We start from the raw sequence: 18,496 nt of genomic DNA, 5'->3' as shown, positions 1-18,496 counted from the left end.
TGGGACTCTTGGGGGTGGTCCTGTGCAGGGTTAAGAGTTCGACTCGATGATTCTTGTGGGTCCCTTCCAACTCAGCATATTCTCTGAATCTGTGGTTATTCTGTCCTAAATGGGTGTATTTGAAGCAAATTTACTTCAGACCAGCTTAAAATTATATTTGTTCATATGGGCACCAATGTCTTATTAAGTTGTATCATGGGCAGATAGAGAGGTGAAGAACACACACAAGATAAAGTGTCCAGAAACAGCCTTAGTAGCAGCAGTATGTTTTATTAACACATCTTGTATAATAATAGTGCACATAATTAGGTTAAGCTTAGCAATTTATGGTTTAACAGTGTTCTTAACTTTATAAATGTGAAAGAAGAATTTAGCACCAGGACATGGAAAATCAGGTAATGGTACTGGGAGGACATGTTCACTGACTGCAGCAGATGCAAGTGTTTCTACCAAGGAAAAAGATATGAGGCAAATGGTCAAGTTCAGAGCCCCCAAAATGGCATCCATCACCCTCCTGCAGGAACGTGATGAAAAATTCTGCTCCATTACCATGACAACTCATGCCACACCATTGCTATAGTAACTGGCTGAACATCATTAGTTTTTAACCATATACACAGTGGCCAACATGCAAAGGAGGAGGAGCCACTAGAACACTCATCTCTGCCCCGCAGCCGCTTCCACCCCAACCTATCTTTGCAGTTTAATCCAACCTCCTTCCATGTTCCCTCAGCCCCACACTGTCAGCCAAGCTCCCCACTACTGCCAGTTCTCCAAAACCAAGTCTGTCTCAAAATCAGAACACTAATTTCATGCATTTTACTGTTGGGTTTGTTTTTTTTTTCCCCTGAGTGATTTATCAGGCTAAGATTAAATGCAAGTAGAAAATTTCATCTTCCCAATGAATCATTGAAAATCTGTTCCATTAATCCAGCTCACCATGGGGTGGCTTTACACGCTGTATTTGCATCCTGCGCACACAGTCACAGTATCAGTTGAAAGGCACCATCCTGTCCCCTGAAGAGCCGTGATTTCAACATCGTCATGGTGCAAGAATGTGTTTACTGTGCACCACCAAAACCCACGTGATTATCATTTTAATACTCCAGCTCAGGCTGGGACACTGCCTCCCTGGCAGCGTAGTCATTGTGTGCAGTGATGTAAAACAGCAACAGGGAACACTAATGCTTTTCAGATCACAGCAAAGCTCAAAAGTTTGCAGCTAGATAATGTCTTTTATCCAGCTACCTTCCAACATGGAAGAAGGAAAAATAAATACAATTATTACTGAGTTTTTACCCGGTCTGGGGGCAGAGGGTGAAGCACAAGCTTGGCTGCCATCACAAAAGGATGCAACAGGTTTGGAGCAGTTTGTGGTGGTCTGGGGGCACTGCCCTGACATGACTCCCTGGCACAGCAAGCCCATGCCTGCACCAAATGCTGCAGGTACACGCTGTGTGTATAAATCATGCTGAAAGTGCCTCTCTTGGAGAACAGATGGGAGAAGACAAGGTCCCTGTTGGCTGCTCCTTCTTTGACCCTTGTGTCCCCTCCACTTTCCCTTCATTTCTCACCCCCCTCCTCTGCCTCCTGCAGGTTCTCCTTGGGGTTTATGCAGGCTGTAGCTAGCATTGGCAAAACTCCCCGTCTCCGTGCCAAAGGGAAGTGGTGGAGCGGCACAGGCACCTGCCCACAGCCCTCATGCCCAAGCACACCCAGCAGCATCTTGTGGGGCCTGTGAAAGGTGGAAGGTGTTTCTGCCCACGGCAGGGGGTTCGAACTAGATTATCTTTAAGGTCCCTTCCAACACAAACTGTTCTATGGTTTTATGATGACCCAAAGCAGCACAACATTGGCCCCAGGCTCTGAGCCACCCATTCCTTGCACTGCCCCATCCCTGCACCTCAGCCTCTAATGCTCAGGGTTGGTGTGGTATAACCCCACTTTGGCTAGTACAGTATAACCATATATCAGACATATATGGTGATACCATACATATACATATATATATACACACACACATACATATATATATGTGTACATATATATACACAAACACAGTGTTATACCATATGTATATATATATAATTATATACCACAGTAGCTCTGCCCACATTAGACTATCAAAATCCTATTACTTTGCATTAGGCTTAAACCCTAGCTTGATGCTCCCTACGTGGCCTTTAACAGGTCATACTGCCCTGCCTTGGTAAACAATAATTATGTAGTTCTCCCATTGTTTAGGAAGAAAAAGGCAAGGAAGGAAAAAAAACACTCCCTCTTTTCTAAAATGAAATTCAATTTTAAATGAAGGGCAGTTTTCAAAAATCACAAAAAAATCACAAAAGCTCTTTTATAGCTTTTTCTTTGTAATTCAATAGAAAAGTTTCTCACAAAGAAGAGGAAACAACATCATTTTAGTATTCATATATACATTAAGGTATGAAACGAGATACCCGCTATTGCTGTTTACAGCTGAAACAGAACTACATAAATCACTCTATGGGGAAGAAAGACAAAAAGATTCAAACAAATCTGACTAGAGCAGTAAAATCTATCTCATATTTATACATGCATAGGAGAGTATAAATAATTTTATTCTGGAAAGAGATTACAAATTACTTTTTTCTTTCTGTATTAACACTACCCTCTAGTGGCAGTTGTCTGGCTTTACCGAGGCAAAAAATGTAATTTAACATATTGATCATATGCATTAAGAAATGGCACAAAAATTGCAAATAGGAATTTGTTTACCTGCGCTGAATTAAGTGCCCACACTCTGCAGTCTGTGAAACTCGCAGCTTTTGAAAAAGCTGTATCTGGCTCTTTTCAAGCATACCTTATTTTTGTAAGTGCTTAAGAAAATGCTAACACGAAAAGCATAAAACAATAAAGTCCCTTTAATGCACAGTTGCAGAATAACCTTCCAGACAGACGAGTCCCTCAGTGCTTGATGAGCAAATTACACTCTGAAGCATGAGCCTTACACTTTCAATATATTATTATCTTATCAGCCCTCTGAAGATACTTTGGTTGACAGCTTTAAAGGTAGATATGGCAAGAGCCTGTGATTATTCTGTCTCTGAACTTGCACCTCCTTCTTGGACATACTACAAACTCAACAGTAAGGTGGTGGTGGGATTTTTTCACCATTCTGCTATAATTTCAGTCAGAAACAACTAGAATGAATCATTCCTAATGTAGCAGCCATCATTTTAACAAGTCATTCCCAAGTACAGATGAGCCTGAGGCATCCACAGCATATTTAGATATTGAGAGCCTTACGTCTAAGGGGCATTTCAGTCTACAGGGACACCAAGAAAAATTAGATAGTGCCACAAATCCCACTAGGCTGGACCAAGATTTATACTCATCTATTTTTATACCTGAGAGTGAGTAATGCACAGCTTTGGAAATTTGCCTCCCACTTTTCTCACCGTGAGGTACAGTCAGCAGGTCAGCCAGCTTGAGGCAACTGCTGTATTTGGAAAACTCAGTGTATAAAACTTTTGGAGTCCTCCAAGCAAAGCCAGCCTGAGTGCAGAGTATAACTTCACTGTGGACATAGTTCATCAGCTACATCCCACTGTATTGAATTTGCAGGTGAAATTGTAGATAAATTTCTTAGGAGGGTGGGGTGAAAACTTGATTCATTGCAGTAAGTCCTTGGTTCTGTAACAATAAATGAGGATCAGGTTTTTTCCAAAAAGCTCTTATCCAATGACAGTTCAAAGTAATTTGCTCTTTCTCTCTCTGGACAGGGATGCATGAAGAAAAGGGAAAGATAGCTTTTATTCAGCTTACACATCTTGCCTTCAGCAGAGCTCCAGGCACTTTACTCAGAGGCAAGCTCTACACCTAGAATGGGAATTAATCCACCAACTTTTTTAAACAGTTTGGACAGCTTTGCATCATCAGATTAAACACAGAAGGCTAAACCTGTTAGTACTCCCAATCCCCCACCCCATTCCCTCTGATAAGAGCTGGCATCTCTCGGAGTGGGGACACGAGCCAGCTGTACTGCTGGAGGCAAAAGCAGCCTCAGCTCTCCCACTCCAAGTCTAATGTTGATCCCTCACATTAAATGCATGGTACCATAACCCAAGCTTTCATTCTTTAAGCCTTGTACATTCCTGGAGTTTTACCTCTAGGTGATATGGAGGTCTCAGGCAGTGACAGGCAGTCCTTGGGGAAGCATCACTACCAGTCCCTGAAGAACCAGACCCAAGCACACTGGGAGGATGTGCAACTCAAGGCTGCAGTCACTACCCTTGATCCTCCTGAAAGCAGGGTGGTCCTTTTGCTACTGTTCACTGTTCACACAGTGATGACTGCACCCACCCACAAAGCAGATGAGTTTCTCCTCTTCAGACAATTTAACCTCTCATCCCCCATTTCCCAAGAGAATGATCCAGGGAGAGGAAGTTTGCTCCTCACCTGAGAAAGTAGCGGAAATACCTGGAGACTCTGCTGAACATCTGCACAACCACACAGAAAAGTGAGAGGTTGACTTGGAATCCTCTGGTGAAAGACAACATTGAACTTGGTTGAAGTAAATGCTTAAGAGACCATCAGGCCATTCTGTACTACAGGAGACAATGCCCTCTGCTTGTGTTCCCAGAGAGGACTAACTCCAAGACAAAATCAAAGGCTGGGAATTAGACACCTCCAGCCTCCCTTAGCATCTCTTGCTGGCCCTCATTTTGCTCAAGATTACATCATCCTTTCCCCAGGAAATTTACAATTCTTGGTTCCATGTTGTGCATCCCAGTACAGGATCATGGTGATGCTGGCTCTTTTTGGCTCTGATCTGAACAATTCAACTTTTACACACTAAAAAACCTCTCAGTACCTTTGTAGCAAATGAAGCATACACCACAGAGCCAAAAGTTTAGTGCCACTACATATTCTATCTTATCAGCAGTGATCTGCACAAATAAAGCACAACATTGCATTGCTCTGAAGCTTCAGATGTTCACTTATAGCACAGTAGCAGCATATCCCATCTAACAATGGGATACCACAAAGGCTGCCTTAATCACCTGCCCAAAAATAGCTGCTTTGCCAAGATTGTTGGTACCTAAAGATTAAACACCACCATCCTGGAAACAGTATAGTTATTTCAAAGAAGTCACATAAAACAAGCAGCTGCAACTGCAGGCGGGGTCTAGCATAGCTTTTTCAGGACATAAAATCTATATGGATTTCTGTGAAATTAGGCCACAACACAGAGGGGCCAACAAAAACCTTCTGCTCACAGTCCATCTGCAATGCAGTCCTTCAGCATCTGTTTTCTCCCTGCCTATCTGTCCCAGAGCTGTCACCCGCTCCAGCCCATCTTGTAGTGACTTGTCTCCTCCCTTATTTTGCTATTCTCATGCTGCTACACGAGGCCAGGGCACAGCCAGGTCCCAGCTGCAAGGTGGAGAACTTTGTTACCCAACCACAAACCCAGCAGCTGCAAAGCCATGTTGAAAGTTAGGAGAGAACTGAACTCAGGCCTGCAAACTCTCCCAGAAAAGCCCCATAACAACTGCAAAATAAGTCAGGCAATACGTTGAATGCATTCACGCACAAGAGAGGGAAAGAGGCAGTTCCTGGAGGAAAATGATTGAATACCTAAAGCAATTTCATGGCAAAAATCTGATACCTTTATCCTCCAAAGGAGACTTAATCTTTAAATCAGTCCTTTGCTAACAGGAAATCAAAGTCCAATTCCATCTTACATTTGACTTCTGTATTTTCTGCCTGCTCTGCAAAGCATTATGCTATTGCTGTCCTTTGTCAGCATTCTCATTTCCAGAGCCTCTCCTGCTCTTCCCATAACAGCTCCTGCCTTTGCACAATCGCAGCCCGAAGGCCATCCCTGCTGAGCCACACAACAGCTGTCCCCAGCAGGCAGGACACTGACCTACCGTTCTTGAGGCTCAGGCAGAGCCCCAGCAAATAAGCAGTGCTTGGCCTCAGCTGCATCCACCTTGGCAGGGCTGGCTTACATCTTTCAGAGTCTGAAAACAGGACTAATGGAGAAAACAGGGCAGAAACACCAAATTTTCCAGCCAACTAAGCTTAGTACCAGCACTTCTGGAAGCAACCACAAAGCTGACCACAAGCCCAGGACGAGCCAAGCTGTGCTTACTGCAAGAGGAGGGGTTGTAGGCACTGGGCCAAAAATTGACTTGAGGAATGAAGTACAGCACACTGCTGATTTTCTTAAGCAAAGCTTGGTTATGAGAAGATCAGGACCCAGTGCAGTAAAAGGCAGTAGCAGACTGACCTACACAAGGAATCCTCAGATAAATGATATCAAAGAACTACCACTAGAATGATCACAAGTGTTTCAAAAGGTTCGTATATGAAGAGCAGGTCAGAGCAAAAATTAACTGTGTGAGTGCCATAAAATTGCTTCCAGTTATAGTGCAGACTTTTTTTTTTTTTTAAAGTCAATTAGATAAACAATAAGTGTTAGTATTCAAATAGGTACCAGGAACTTACATTACTTTTAGATCATTAAAATCTGAATATTATGCATATGTTGCGGTCCTTTGCAGCACAATGCAAAATATATTAATAGTTTCCATTCCCTGCACTCTCTTCATGCAAAGGCAGGAGAAAAGGAAAGATATTTTATTCAAGAAAAAAACCTGAACACCACATGTTGAAGAAAACAGCTTACAAGACATAAATATAAAACACCTAGGAGTTCTTAGAATACATTTGCTGTCAAAAATCACACTGCAGGCAAAAGGTTACTAAATTAAATATTCTGCCAAAATCCTCATGGACTGAAGTAAGTGATGAGGTACATGCAATTTACTGCAAGATAAGCTTCCACACTGCTATTATAAGCAATCTGAGTGGCACTTGGAATATCAAATCTCAGTACCTGTTTTAAAAATGTTTAAATATGTCTGGAAGTGATGGCTTTCAGTACACCATCACAAACATCTTTATATCTTGCACTTGAAGTAGTAATTTATACAAGACTTTTAAAGCACATTAGTACATTTAATCTTGCTTAGCTACACTGGTGCAGAGGAAAAGCTGCCAGACAGGATATCACCCAGCTCAGCAAAAGTGTATTTGTTTTCCAGTTCTTACAGTAAAGAGACTGATCAATCTTTCCAGTACTGAAGTTAGTAACAAATATATTTTTTTTTCCAGTTACTGAGTTTCTGGTTCCTTTACTTACTCCACAGACATTTTCTCCTCCTTACTTAATTACACAGGTTTTCATTACTGGTCTAGCCAATTTTACATCATCAATATAGAATCATAGAATGGTTTGGATTGGAAGGGACCTTCAAGATCATCTAGTTCCAACCCCTTTGCCATGAGCAGGGACACCTTGAACTAGACTAGGTTGCTAAAACCTCCATCCAACCTGACCTTGAACACCAGTTCAAGTATGGCATCCATAACTTCTCTAGACAGCCCGTTCCAGTGCCTCACCACCCTCACAGCAAAGAATTTCTTCCATATATCTAACCTAAATTTCCCCTCTTTCAGTTTGAACCCAACTCAGACTCCCAACTACCTTATTTGTAATTTAAAACAAACTCCTCAAAGCAAGAAATAAGAACTGTGCCAGAATTTTTCATGGGTTTAACAAATCTATATTCATTCATCACACACACTCACACCACACACACAGTTTTTGGTATAGCACACCTCAACTCTGCAGAACTATTTGATACTGATTCTAGCGTCACCTCTCTTCAGCTTCACCTGTTCTCATCCAAGCTACTTCCTACAGTCTCAATTTTCTGCTTCCCATCTTGTATTAATTTAAGGCTGAGATCTTAACAAGGAGAGTATCAGGGACAGGACTCTGAAACCCAGACAGCTCCACAAAAGTTTCTCCAGCACCCAATTCTCTCCACCACCTGCACATCTCTCCCATTCCCTCCCTTCCCACACCATGAGGGTAATGGTTATGGCTCCCTTTGCTTCTTCATCAACCAAAATATTCAGAACTTCTTACCCATGAGTCAGAAGGCCCCTCTGGCTGCTTCTCCAAGATTCTGTGAAGAAACCTGCAGCAAACCACCTTAGAATTGATAAGAGGCAAAGCAGGTCTCACCTCCTCCTGCACAGAAACATCACCTAACATCCCTTCCCTATTCTGAGACACCACTTGCCAAACACAGTGGCAGGAGCATGGGAAGTGAACTACCAGGTCTGCTGAACAGTCACCTCCTTTTCCTCTCCCCATAAAAACCATTGGGAACAGCCTCTAGCCATTTCAACAACCAGTAAAAGCTGCTCCAAAGGGCATCAGATTTCTCCTTCACTTCTTCCAACTCATCCCCAGCAACTCAGAAATGAACAAGAAGGTGCCTGTACCATGCACGGTCTCTTTCCTGTTTTCTTTCCTCTTTTCTTTAGATAGTTAGTATGACAGGGAAATATTGTACAGGCAGACAGACTTTGTACAACACTTTATTACACTGCTGAAGACTGGGAATCAGTTTTAGCAACAGATTCTTGTTACTCAGGCTGAGGAAGTCAAAATTACAATGTTATTACAAGGTCACTGTCCCACAGAGGGAAGCACTCAAACTCTCTCAATACTGTCATTTGCAACTTTGTCCTGTTAAGAGCAATTCAAGCTGCAAAGTGTAATGCTGTTACAAACAGGTACCCTCCAGTTTCTGGTATATTTGCAACTCTGGTTATTTTCCAGTAACAAAGAGCAGACTGAGCTTTTGAGAGTGATGCTGAAGTAAGACCGAGACTTCAGGTGAAAGGCAATAGCACAGATATTCACAACAGTTATAGCAAAGCACAGAAGGCTCCATTTGGCACAAAGTGGCAAGTCAGAGCTTGCATTTTGAGAACAGAATGTGCTTATATGATTGTTAAAAAATCAGCACTTGCAGCCAGGCAAGACAAGTTACCAGAACTTTAAGTGGAAGAGAAAGGGAATCATTAAAAGACACGTTTGCAATGGTACCTTTCATATTTCAGTCTTAACAGAAACCAACATTTTGACCTAAACTCCCTTTTAAATTAAACCTGATGTTACACCTTACCAAATGTCAACTAATGACTTAATTTTACTACACTTATATATGTATATAAGTGCTCCTGAATTCCCATAAAAGCATGTGCACAACTGCATAGCTAACAGTTAGAACCCTGCAATGTAAGGCTACAGGTACAGCCAAATTGACCCTTTTATTGTATTTGGAAATACTGATTTCCAAATTAAAGCACTTTCGGGGTAACTAGAAAATATACTTTTTCCAAACTTGCAGTCTAGAAGTGGTGAAAGAGACATTTTAGAATGAGGTAAACACACTGCATAGGCTATATATTTAAATCCAAATCCCCAGTGTTTTGGCTTAATTATTAAATTATTTAAAACTGAACAGATTGAAAAAACTATGCATTTATAAAAATCTGAAAACAAATCCAGGTTGAGATGAACAGCAAACTAGAAAATAAATCATTTACAAAGGGCATTTCCTACTGCCTTTCTTTGCTTCTCTTTTAAGTTAGCCAGACAAAAGCACAATTTGAAAACAGCTTTGCTGCTTTTTCCGTGGAGCTGTTCCTTCTAGAACACCTGTGCAACTTCAGCTTGTCTCCTTCAGTTAGTCTGAGCCAAGACTATTCCTGTACCCACACTGTCACAGCACTCCGGTGAATACTGGCCTTCCAGCCCATGCTGCAGTTTTTCTTGCCCCAGTCCAAGTTCTGGAGCAATGACCAAGTTTTGTGACACAGGGCATTTATAACTGAGACTGGTGCTTAACAGAGAGTGTCAGAGACCTCAATTATCATTTCAAACCCTTTGAAAACTAAATTATAACTAACAATAGTTCCTGATTCTCATATTTTTATTTAAAATGTATCCTTGCAGGTTCACTTTTTCTAATATTCCCTTGCATCAGCATTTAGTTCCCAGAAATCATTCCTGTCAGGCAATGCAGTTTTCTGAAAAGATACATCCTTACGACATTTTCAATAAACTCTGTAGAAGACAGTCAGTGATCAGACTAAGATAAAGTGCATATATTCCTTTCTGATACAGGCAACAAAATTGTTGGACTGAAAAAATAAATCATACTGAATACTGAAAACCACACCAAAATTATCCCACTGTGGCTATTTAGCACCCCACAATTAAATTGCCCCACTGAGTACTGCCCAAAAATACTTTTCAAGTGTCTGCTAGCTTAAAAGAAAGGAACTTATAACATTAAAAAAAAAGTTCCTTTTCAATTAGACTCTGAGAATCACAAATTTATGTAACTCTTGAAAGCTACAGCTCCCTCAAGGCTGACATACTGCCTTGACAACTTGTAAACAGTCTGTATTTCACCCTTTGGATCCAGGCTTCAAGCTCGCAAAAGCTTTGGAGTTCTTAAGGGAATGTGAAATTTCATTGAGAAAAGAAATAAAATGATAGTCCCTTTCTGACTTCTTGGATTCAAAAATAACTACAATGGTAAAGTGAGGTTCAGGGCGCGTCAGAAAGTACGTGCTTTGGACTTTGTCATCATAGAAGTGAACAACCTTCTCCAAGCTGTTGAGGTCAGAGGTTCTATCAGTCATAATCATGATCACATTGGGCCAGTGCATAACAGGCCTGTCACTGGGCAGAGACACCACCGCAGGGTACTGATCCACTCCTTTGGGGGCTTCCCGGTATGAATGGGGATGGTGATAACCATGTCCCTGGAAACTCTCTGATCCACGATTGTCAAAAATTAAGGAAACATTGACGGCATCATACTTCCGGATGAAGCTGGAAATTTTCCCAAAGTAATCAGGATTTGTTTTAGCAGTCAAAGTTTTCATTTCAGATGCTGTTGTCTGTCGACTAAGGGCCTCATGAAAGTAAAAGCTAAACTTGGCAAGGAGAATGTTTTTGAGCTTCATCAGCCAGAGGAAGAGGTGCGGAGGTTGTACAGCCTTCTGAGACTGCCCTCCAAACAGGTGCTTCTTGGTCTCTCGTTGTTTCTCAAAAATTTGACCCCACGTCTGTAGTTTTGTGTGAGCACTGTGCAAGTTGACCAGGGATGGAAGGAACTTCCACTCTGAGATCTGAGTCTGAGCCTTTAGGAGATGAGCAAGCACATCTACTTCCAGCTGGAAACTGCTTTCAAGAGGACTGAGGATTGGATGATGAAATCTAGAAAACATAATTTTTTATCAAGACATGAGAACTGCTGTACACAACAATGAAATAATCAGATAGCATTTGCCAGTTAACAGACAGAAGATAAAATATGAAAGCAGAACAAAGTATAAACTAAACAACAATATTGTTAATTTTTTAAAAAGTTCTTTTTACATAACTAGGGTAAATATTTTCATGAACAAACAGCACTTCACATTTGACAAAAAACAGCCATCAGACACTTCTCTATCAAAGCAAGGGAGTTATATTTCATCAGTTCAAGAACAATCACTGTCTATCTTGATCCATTAACTACTATAAAACCATTTCTCTTTAAATCCAGGTGGTCTTGTTCCAATTTTAAATCCCTTCTTGCAAGAAAATACGTCTTGATAGTTCTGGAATAGCAGTAAGATGTTAAGTTAAATCAAGGGGATTATGTTATAAATCTGTTGTTTGTACAGGAAAGCTATGAGGAAGCCAAGTTGAGCTTTTATTTTCTTTTTTTTTTTTTTGGTTAAAGTCACACTAAAATTGCAACAGAAAATTAGTCAATGGAACCATAATTAACTGTATTTACCAATTAACCAAATCTCAAACTTCAAACCTTGGTGTACTAAAAGCAATGAGTGGAAAAAACATTTGGCAGGATTTTATCGTATCACAATGAAGATGGTGAAACAACCAATTTATCTTACTAAAAACTCAGGTCAAAAATCAGCTCTCAATTTAAAAGATGTTAAAAAAACCAAACAAAATCAACACCTCAATGCACATCTTATTCACAAGAGCGATCCTGCTATTAGAACAAATCTCAATGAAATGGAATTTTAAAAATCCATTCTACAGCTTTCTCTTCTCATTTTATTTTTTCTAAGTATCAGGAGAAAAAGAAAACAGATACAGCCTACCTCTCTTCCCATGATACTTACATTACCTGTGAACTTATAAAATTATTGATAATAACATACTTAATTGAAATGGAAAAACTGTAATGTAAAATATGCAACTTTGAAGGAATGAGCCTTCAGCAAAGACAGAAGTGGCCTTTTTAGTAAATGTGTTCCCTCATTAGCATTTAGGACTCTTTAAGAGGTCTTCAACAAAGAACAACCAATAGTTCAAAGATAAGACTTGATGAGGTTTCCATTTAAGTAAAGACAGATTTATCATCTCACTTCAGAAAAATATCTTGGGTCTTGTTATTGGTTTAAAACAAAGAAGTTCATATTGATTTTTTTCAACTTTTAACAGCTGATCTTCAGACAAAGCTAAAGCAATGCCATTATTCCCTTCAGCTTTCAGGACACAATACATACAACCCATTTTGGACATAGCTGGTTCAAAACCAAAACACTTCATTTTGTTATGGAGCAGGAGAGAACGAAAATTGCATGCTTTTCTTCCCCTCCCCCTTCATTATTTTTAATTTGACTTTCTATCGGGTTCTTGTCAAAACATTAATTCTTAGGCTTGTGAAAATTGTCTGACAATTCTGTCACTATTTTTAAGCAGCTCATTTTTTGAAAGCCACAATTTGAGTCTTGAAAGGATTTGTTATTAAGACGCAAGTCCAAACTTATTTGAAGAAAATGAAATATGAATATCATAAACCTGATGCACCATGTTGTGCAAACAGGTCAGGCTGGGTGACCAGCCACCTTCTGTACACAGTACACATCAGCAACTGCCAGTTCAACCTGCTATAGCAGAGATAAGTGCTTACTGGCCACTCTGAGAAGTCCAGAGCACACTTACATTTCTTTGAGAAACTGAACAAGAGTCAATCAAAAATAATATTCTGCTAACAGTCAACATTGAAGATCTCCAACGGTTTTGGTATTCACCAAACAAACCAGTTTTGTTGCTGTGTATTACGAGAGTGTAAAAAAGCATTATACAAGATTATTTGTTCCAGACAGTCCCTATTACAGCACAGTGGTTTCAACACACTTGCAGTCAGACCAAGAAGGTTATTCTTCAATCTTAAAAGCAGTTTAAAAATCTAAACTAACTCAGTACTGCTAAAGTCTCCTGCATTAACAGTATGATGTACAGCTTCCCACTTCTACTTTGCTTCATGGCTTTCTTAATGTTTCACTGCACAGTGGGATTTGCTAAACTGTTTTAATCCAAAAATACACACCTCAGCCACAGCTGAGAAGCTTGCAGAGTATGCTAATACGGTTGCAGAGTAAGCTAACAAGTTATCTACTAAATATATCTGCTGATATATAATTGAGTTTTGTAACACAGAAGCATCTGAGCTCAGCATCATGCAAAACAGATATGTTTTTATGATATTTTAATAAGCCAGAGTGCTAAAAACTTAAAAAGACATTGGAAAATTTCCCCCCCCCCAATCATTCTTGGAAGTGGAGGGATAGTAGAGTTTTGTTTTGCAGACTATGAAGAAGCCACACTTTTCTTCCTATTTCCATCCATATATCACACATTCACACATGTATTTACAAAATGCTGACTGGATGAGAAACATTCAACACTTAAAAATTATTACATCCAAATAGGTTTTCTAGTTACTTACTCATTTTATACTAAGCTTTTAAAGGAACCTGTTCCTGATGCTGTTTTAATTATTTCAGTTAAGATCCCACCCAAAACCAACAGTTAAAAATTTCACGAAAAGTTACTTCTCCAGCTGTATTCTAAAGAGAAACGGAGAGGAAAATGTCTAGTATTGGCTGTGTACAAGTCAGCAATAAGTAGTAACAAAAAAAAGTAACAAAATAGCTTTAAACTACTTAAAAATTAACGATTTTTCAGATACAGACAACATGACTTGTTAACAGTAAATTAATTCAACTGTTCCTTTACCAGCAAGCATTTCTACACCATCTACACCATCTGAACAGCTATTTTCGCATGTAAAGGAAAGAAACCAAGGCCAGAACTTATCTAGAAAACACATGCCCTGTCTGGCCTTAGCACAGTTGACTGAAATAATGGCACACATCCTCAACAACAAGTGAGGAATATACTGACAGAGGAAAGAGACTGGGTAAGGATGAGTTTATTTGACCTTTCATCTGAGTGGATCAAGAGACTGTAAATCAGAAATGCCTTCCAGCCACTACACATCAACATAACAGCTCCCAGAAATTGATCTGACATATGAAGAAACTGAAAGAAAGGACAAAAGGAAGATATCATTATGCCCACTATTTTTCAGAAATATTCACTATGTGACTGGGGAGGACCACACTGCAGCTACTGAATCAGCTCTAACAGCTGATTCAGCATCTTATATTGTCTCCATCTTAGAATTGCTCATTAACTCAAAGCAAAAACATCAGCATTTTTCCCAGGGAGACACTACTTATTTTCTTTTAAGATGTTATTATACATATAATTATATAATGTATGTTATATAAACACATTATATAATATATAACAATGCCTTAGAAGTACAGAGGTGAAATTTATTTAAATAGGATAGTAAAACATTTTGTATGCAACAATCTCCAATCAATTCATCAAAGTATGAGTTTTGGTTTTCAGATTTTTAACAGCACTGTTGATTCAGCACATGCTCAGAACAGATGGCAATGGTTCATGTACAACATAAATCAACTTTTCAAAAAAGCCCCCCCAAACGTACTTCCCTTTCCTCCTTAATGTTTATCACACCAAGGAAATCATATATAAGTTTCAGCTTTTTATTGGGCTAACAGCCCTGACCCATTGTAAGGGTTCACAAGCCAAGAACTCCAAAACATCACTAGTAAGATCATATTAAAGTAGTTTTGATTTTCAGATTGCAAAATTATGTAGCAATTTGCTAAGGTTATTCCTAAAAAATAAGGAAGTCACCTGCAGCGTTTAAATTTGGAATATCAGAAAGCGGCACTGAATTATTTTGATTTTTCCTAGGTGAACCCTTTAAAAATCATAACTGAAAAAAGTAAGACCTAAGAATTTTCTCCCCAAACATCTTAGACACTATTTCACTCATGAAGATTTGCTTTGGTTTAAAATAAAGAGGTAGAATTTGAGTGTGTTGACAAGCATTCAAAAATTCTCTCGTTTTTAAACTGCCATCACTTTCAAGGCTCACATATGTCAGATGTGCAATACCCACCCCAGCATCATTTAGAAACATTCTGGGATTCTTTTAACAGGAACTATTAGATCTTAACTTCAACACACAATAATGGGACTGAAGGCTCAGAGGTGCTTCTTCTCCTGGCTCCAACACCTCTCAAGAGAAGTGGTTAACAGAGCACCATAAAACCCTTCCAGGTAGGCCAGATAGCTATGGTGCAGCTTTTAGAATTAAGCAGACATATATTCTAGCCTAAAAAGTAAAACTGTCGCACAAGTATCTTGTTTTATTTATATGTCACTTTTACTGAAGTCCATATAGAATTAAGACTTGTTTCCTCTCCCCTCCCAAAGAAAAAGCGCAAGAAGCCTTGCACCTTATATATAACGAAAATCACTCATCCTCTCTGCTGAAAACAAATATGCTGAGTATTAAGGAATAGGGAGGAAGGGTCCTAGAACACCATGAGCAGAAACACTCTCCTTTTGTTATTTTTCTTCTTTGGAGGACTCATATTTTGAAACATGATGCTGCTGGCCAACACAGACTTATGCATTCGTGAAGAGCCGTGCTGCTCAGCAGTCAAAGGACAGCAAAGTCTTTAGGCTTGCTTTGAACTTCAACATCAGTTGTTACAGATCACGTGTCTGAGTATGTACTGCCAGCAAACAAGCACTGACCTTGAGCTGTATTTCTTTAAGATGGATTCCAAAATGTTTACCAGTTCCTCAGAGTTAATGAACTTTTGGGTGCTGAGCGTGTACATTTTTTCATAGAAGTCAGCAATTTCCATCCGAGCCTGAACAAAAAAACAGAGCTGTTCAGACAGGTGAGAAAGCAGCTCTTCCAAGTGAGGAGCTGTTCCTCCTAGTGCATTGTGACCCGTCGCCACCACCTTCTTCAGCTCATTATGCAGAGATGTGTAGATGGTTCGGATGGAGTCCTTTCGGCTGAAGAATGACTGACCACCTGTTCAGATAAATATGGAGGTATTACCAAAATTCAGGGACAGCAAAGATAGACAGTAACACTGGAAAATTCTACATAACCATGCTTGTTCTCTTCTAGCTGTTCCTAAGTGTTGTTTGATCACAGTATTTCTTTTAACCAAGAAACAAAATTCAGTATGTTATTTTGTCACTGAATTACACAGAGCATATGCTCAGAAGCACTTTATGTAATTTCACACAAGCCACTCTTGTCCAGTTTATATCTCAGCAGTCAATGACTGCTGCAAAACTTCAACTCCCTCAGTTATGGTGTGACTTTTCAGAAAACAAGGGTTCAGTTAAATTTGCTACTATGATACGTGACCTGCAAATACTGTCATCTATGGGAATCAGAAGAATCAAGTCATCATAATGTGACTGATCAAACTTTAATAGCCTCCATCAAATTAATTAATTCTAGATCTTTTCGGGAGAATTCCCCTAGCAACCCCTCTTCAATCACAAAGCACTCAAATTTGCAAAGCAACCTTTAAGCCAGAACCATGTGACATCTGTGTTTACCAGTCAAATGTTCCTAGTCCCTACATGGTCTTAATATAAAGCAAAATTCAAAGGGAAAACAATCACACTTTATCTCAGTGAGACCACAGTGCAGGTTAATCCGTAACTAAAACCTGGGGTGAGGGGGATAAGGGGGAAGAAGTTGTCTGTGCTTCCTTCTACCTGCTCAACACTATGAGAAATTTAAAAAAGAAAAAAAGACAGAAGTAGAGGGTCAAAGGAAAGGATATTTAACTTTGACACTACCAAAAGACTGCACAAATGTACTAACCTCATTTCACACTTTCTATTTACAGAAGAACTTATGTGCCACTGTGGCACTCAACAGCTGCAGCAGAGCAAGGATCACAGGGATTGGGTTGGTGGAACTTTTAAAAATTCCAAATTTAGGTTCCATGCTGAAACTGCTTATAAATTTTGTAAGGGTGGATCCATTTTACATATATAATGTTCAAAGGTGACCTTAGCAATTTGAGGCAGAAAGACAGAGAACTGGATATCACTGTGAAACAGCTCCCTTCCTAAGCCATGAGTAGCCCTCATGTCATGGGCAGGATGAAGAATCGTCTATTGTAGTTGTCCATGAAGTGTATAAACAAACAAAACTTTGTCCTTTCTGTTCTCAATTTCATCCTTTCTGCAAGCACCAAATTAACTTTTAAAGTCAGTCTTATAGACAGTGTTGTCTGTAAATATATAAAATAGTTCCAAGTCACCACTTAAACACCAAAGCAGAATTTTCTTGATGCTTTACTGTGTTACACATCAGACCCATATCCCTTGATCCATTTTCCATGCTTGTCTGCAGTTCAAAGAGAAAACAAGGAGCCTTGCCCAGAGGGAAACATGATGACAGCTCATCCTGTGCCAGTTTGGGATTTTTCTATTCATGCACTAAGAAAGCAAGAAGCAGCCAAGATTGTGGCCAAAGCTTCTTGAGATCCTGCAGTCTGTAGGATGCTATCTCCAGCCCCAAGTACTTGCACATACGCAGATCTAACATCAGCTTTAACCCTTTCGTCACCCCACTGAGCTCACCTTTGCCCAGATCTCAGCCAGAGAATCTCAGTACAGAAACATCTCTAGCTAAATTTTGGGAAGGGGAAGCAGGTAGCCTGCCGGCCAGCGAAGAGCTGCATCGATTGGCACAGGAGCCACCGCGCCACCTGCACTGCACCTGCATGCACTCTTGTTTATTCTTTAGCCGCAGCCCAAACAGCACAGCCGATTTCTCCCCGGGCCCAGGGACACTTGCTGACCCAGTACTTGTGTTTCAGATGCACAGGCACGCACCTGGCCGAGGCACAGACCTCAAGTCCCTCAGGTACTCAGCTCTGTGTACCCACGGGCTGACATGGCCTCACACCGCCCGCTTCCCCCCGCGGAGCCGCACCCGGGGCAGGCCCCCGGCTCGGGCGGGCCCGGAGCGGGGAGAGAGAGCCACAGCCTGAGACGGCGGGGCCAGTCCCTCCTCCCCCGGAAAGGTACCTAGCTTCTGTCCCAGGAAGGTCATGCTGTGATAGGCCTTCTCGGCCGCCGCCAGGTGCGCCAGCCCGGCCAGCAGCGCCAGCCAGCTGGACCCCGCGCTCTTGTTGGCCTCCCGCTCCTTCTCCACGTTGTCCTTGGCCTTGTCGTAGGAGAAGATGCCCAGGTGGGAGAAAAAGGTCTCCAGTACGGCCTGTTCCACCGGCACGGGCGCACCCAGCGGGATCGACTCCCCCATCCCGCCCGGCGCCTCCGCAGCGGCCGCCACTTCCGGGGCTGCTGCCCGCGCGCGCGAGGGACCGCGCT

At 40.8% G+C, this 18,496-nt stretch overlaps 1 protein-coding gene across 3 annotated transcripts; it reads right to left on the bottom strand.

Annotated features, from left to right (window-relative positions):
• Nucleotides 1-250: 250 nt before the first annotated feature.
• KICS2 (KICSTOR subunit 2) lies at nt 251-18,496 on the bottom strand. Of its 3 annotated transcripts, none has more exons than XM_064655787.1 (4): nt 18,194-18,496; nt 16,090-16,163; nt 15,875-16,011; nt 251-11,143 (listed from the first exon to the last, which is right to left on the bottom strand). In XM_064655787.1, exons 1-4 carry the CDS (start codon nt 18,426-18,428, stop codon nt 10,327-10,329), a joined length of 1,263 nt encoding a protein of 420 aa, XP_064511857.1. In that variant the 5' UTR covers nt 18,429-18,496; the 3' UTR covers nt 251-10,326. The 3 variants fall into 3 exon arrangements, with proteins under 3 accessions (XP_064511857.1, XP_064511858.1, XP_064511856.1); XM_064655788.1 differs by having other exon boundaries at nt 15,875-15,993; XM_064655786.1 differs by having other exon boundaries at nt 15,875-16,163.

The sequence above is a fragment of the Pseudopipra pipra genome, chromosome 5, assembly GCF_036250125.1.
Source record: "Pseudopipra pipra isolate bDixPip1 chromosome 5, bDixPip1.hap1, whole genome shotgun sequence".
NCBI classification, from domain to species: domain Eukaryota; kingdom Metazoa; phylum Chordata; class Aves; order Passeriformes; family Pipridae; genus Pseudopipra; species Pseudopipra pipra.
The sequence above is the reverse complement of the archived record's forward strand: the minus strand, read 5'-3'. Positions and strand labels throughout refer to the sequence as shown.

Bases quoted from the DNA above. Each gene is read 5' to 3' on its own strand.
- KICS2 (XM_064655786.1), bottom strand. From the start codon at position 18,428: ATGGGGGAGTCGATCCCGCTGGGTGCGCCCGTGCCGGTGGAACAGGCC. The intron at 16,164-18,193 runs GTACCTTTCCGG...TTATCTGAACAG, and splicing joins CTTCCTGGGACAGAAGCTAG to GTGGTCAGTCATTCTTCAGC. The intron at 11,144-15,874 runs GTCAGTGCTTGT...TATGTTTTCTAG, and splicing joins TTAAAGAAATACAGCTCAAG to ATTTCATCATCCAATCCTCA.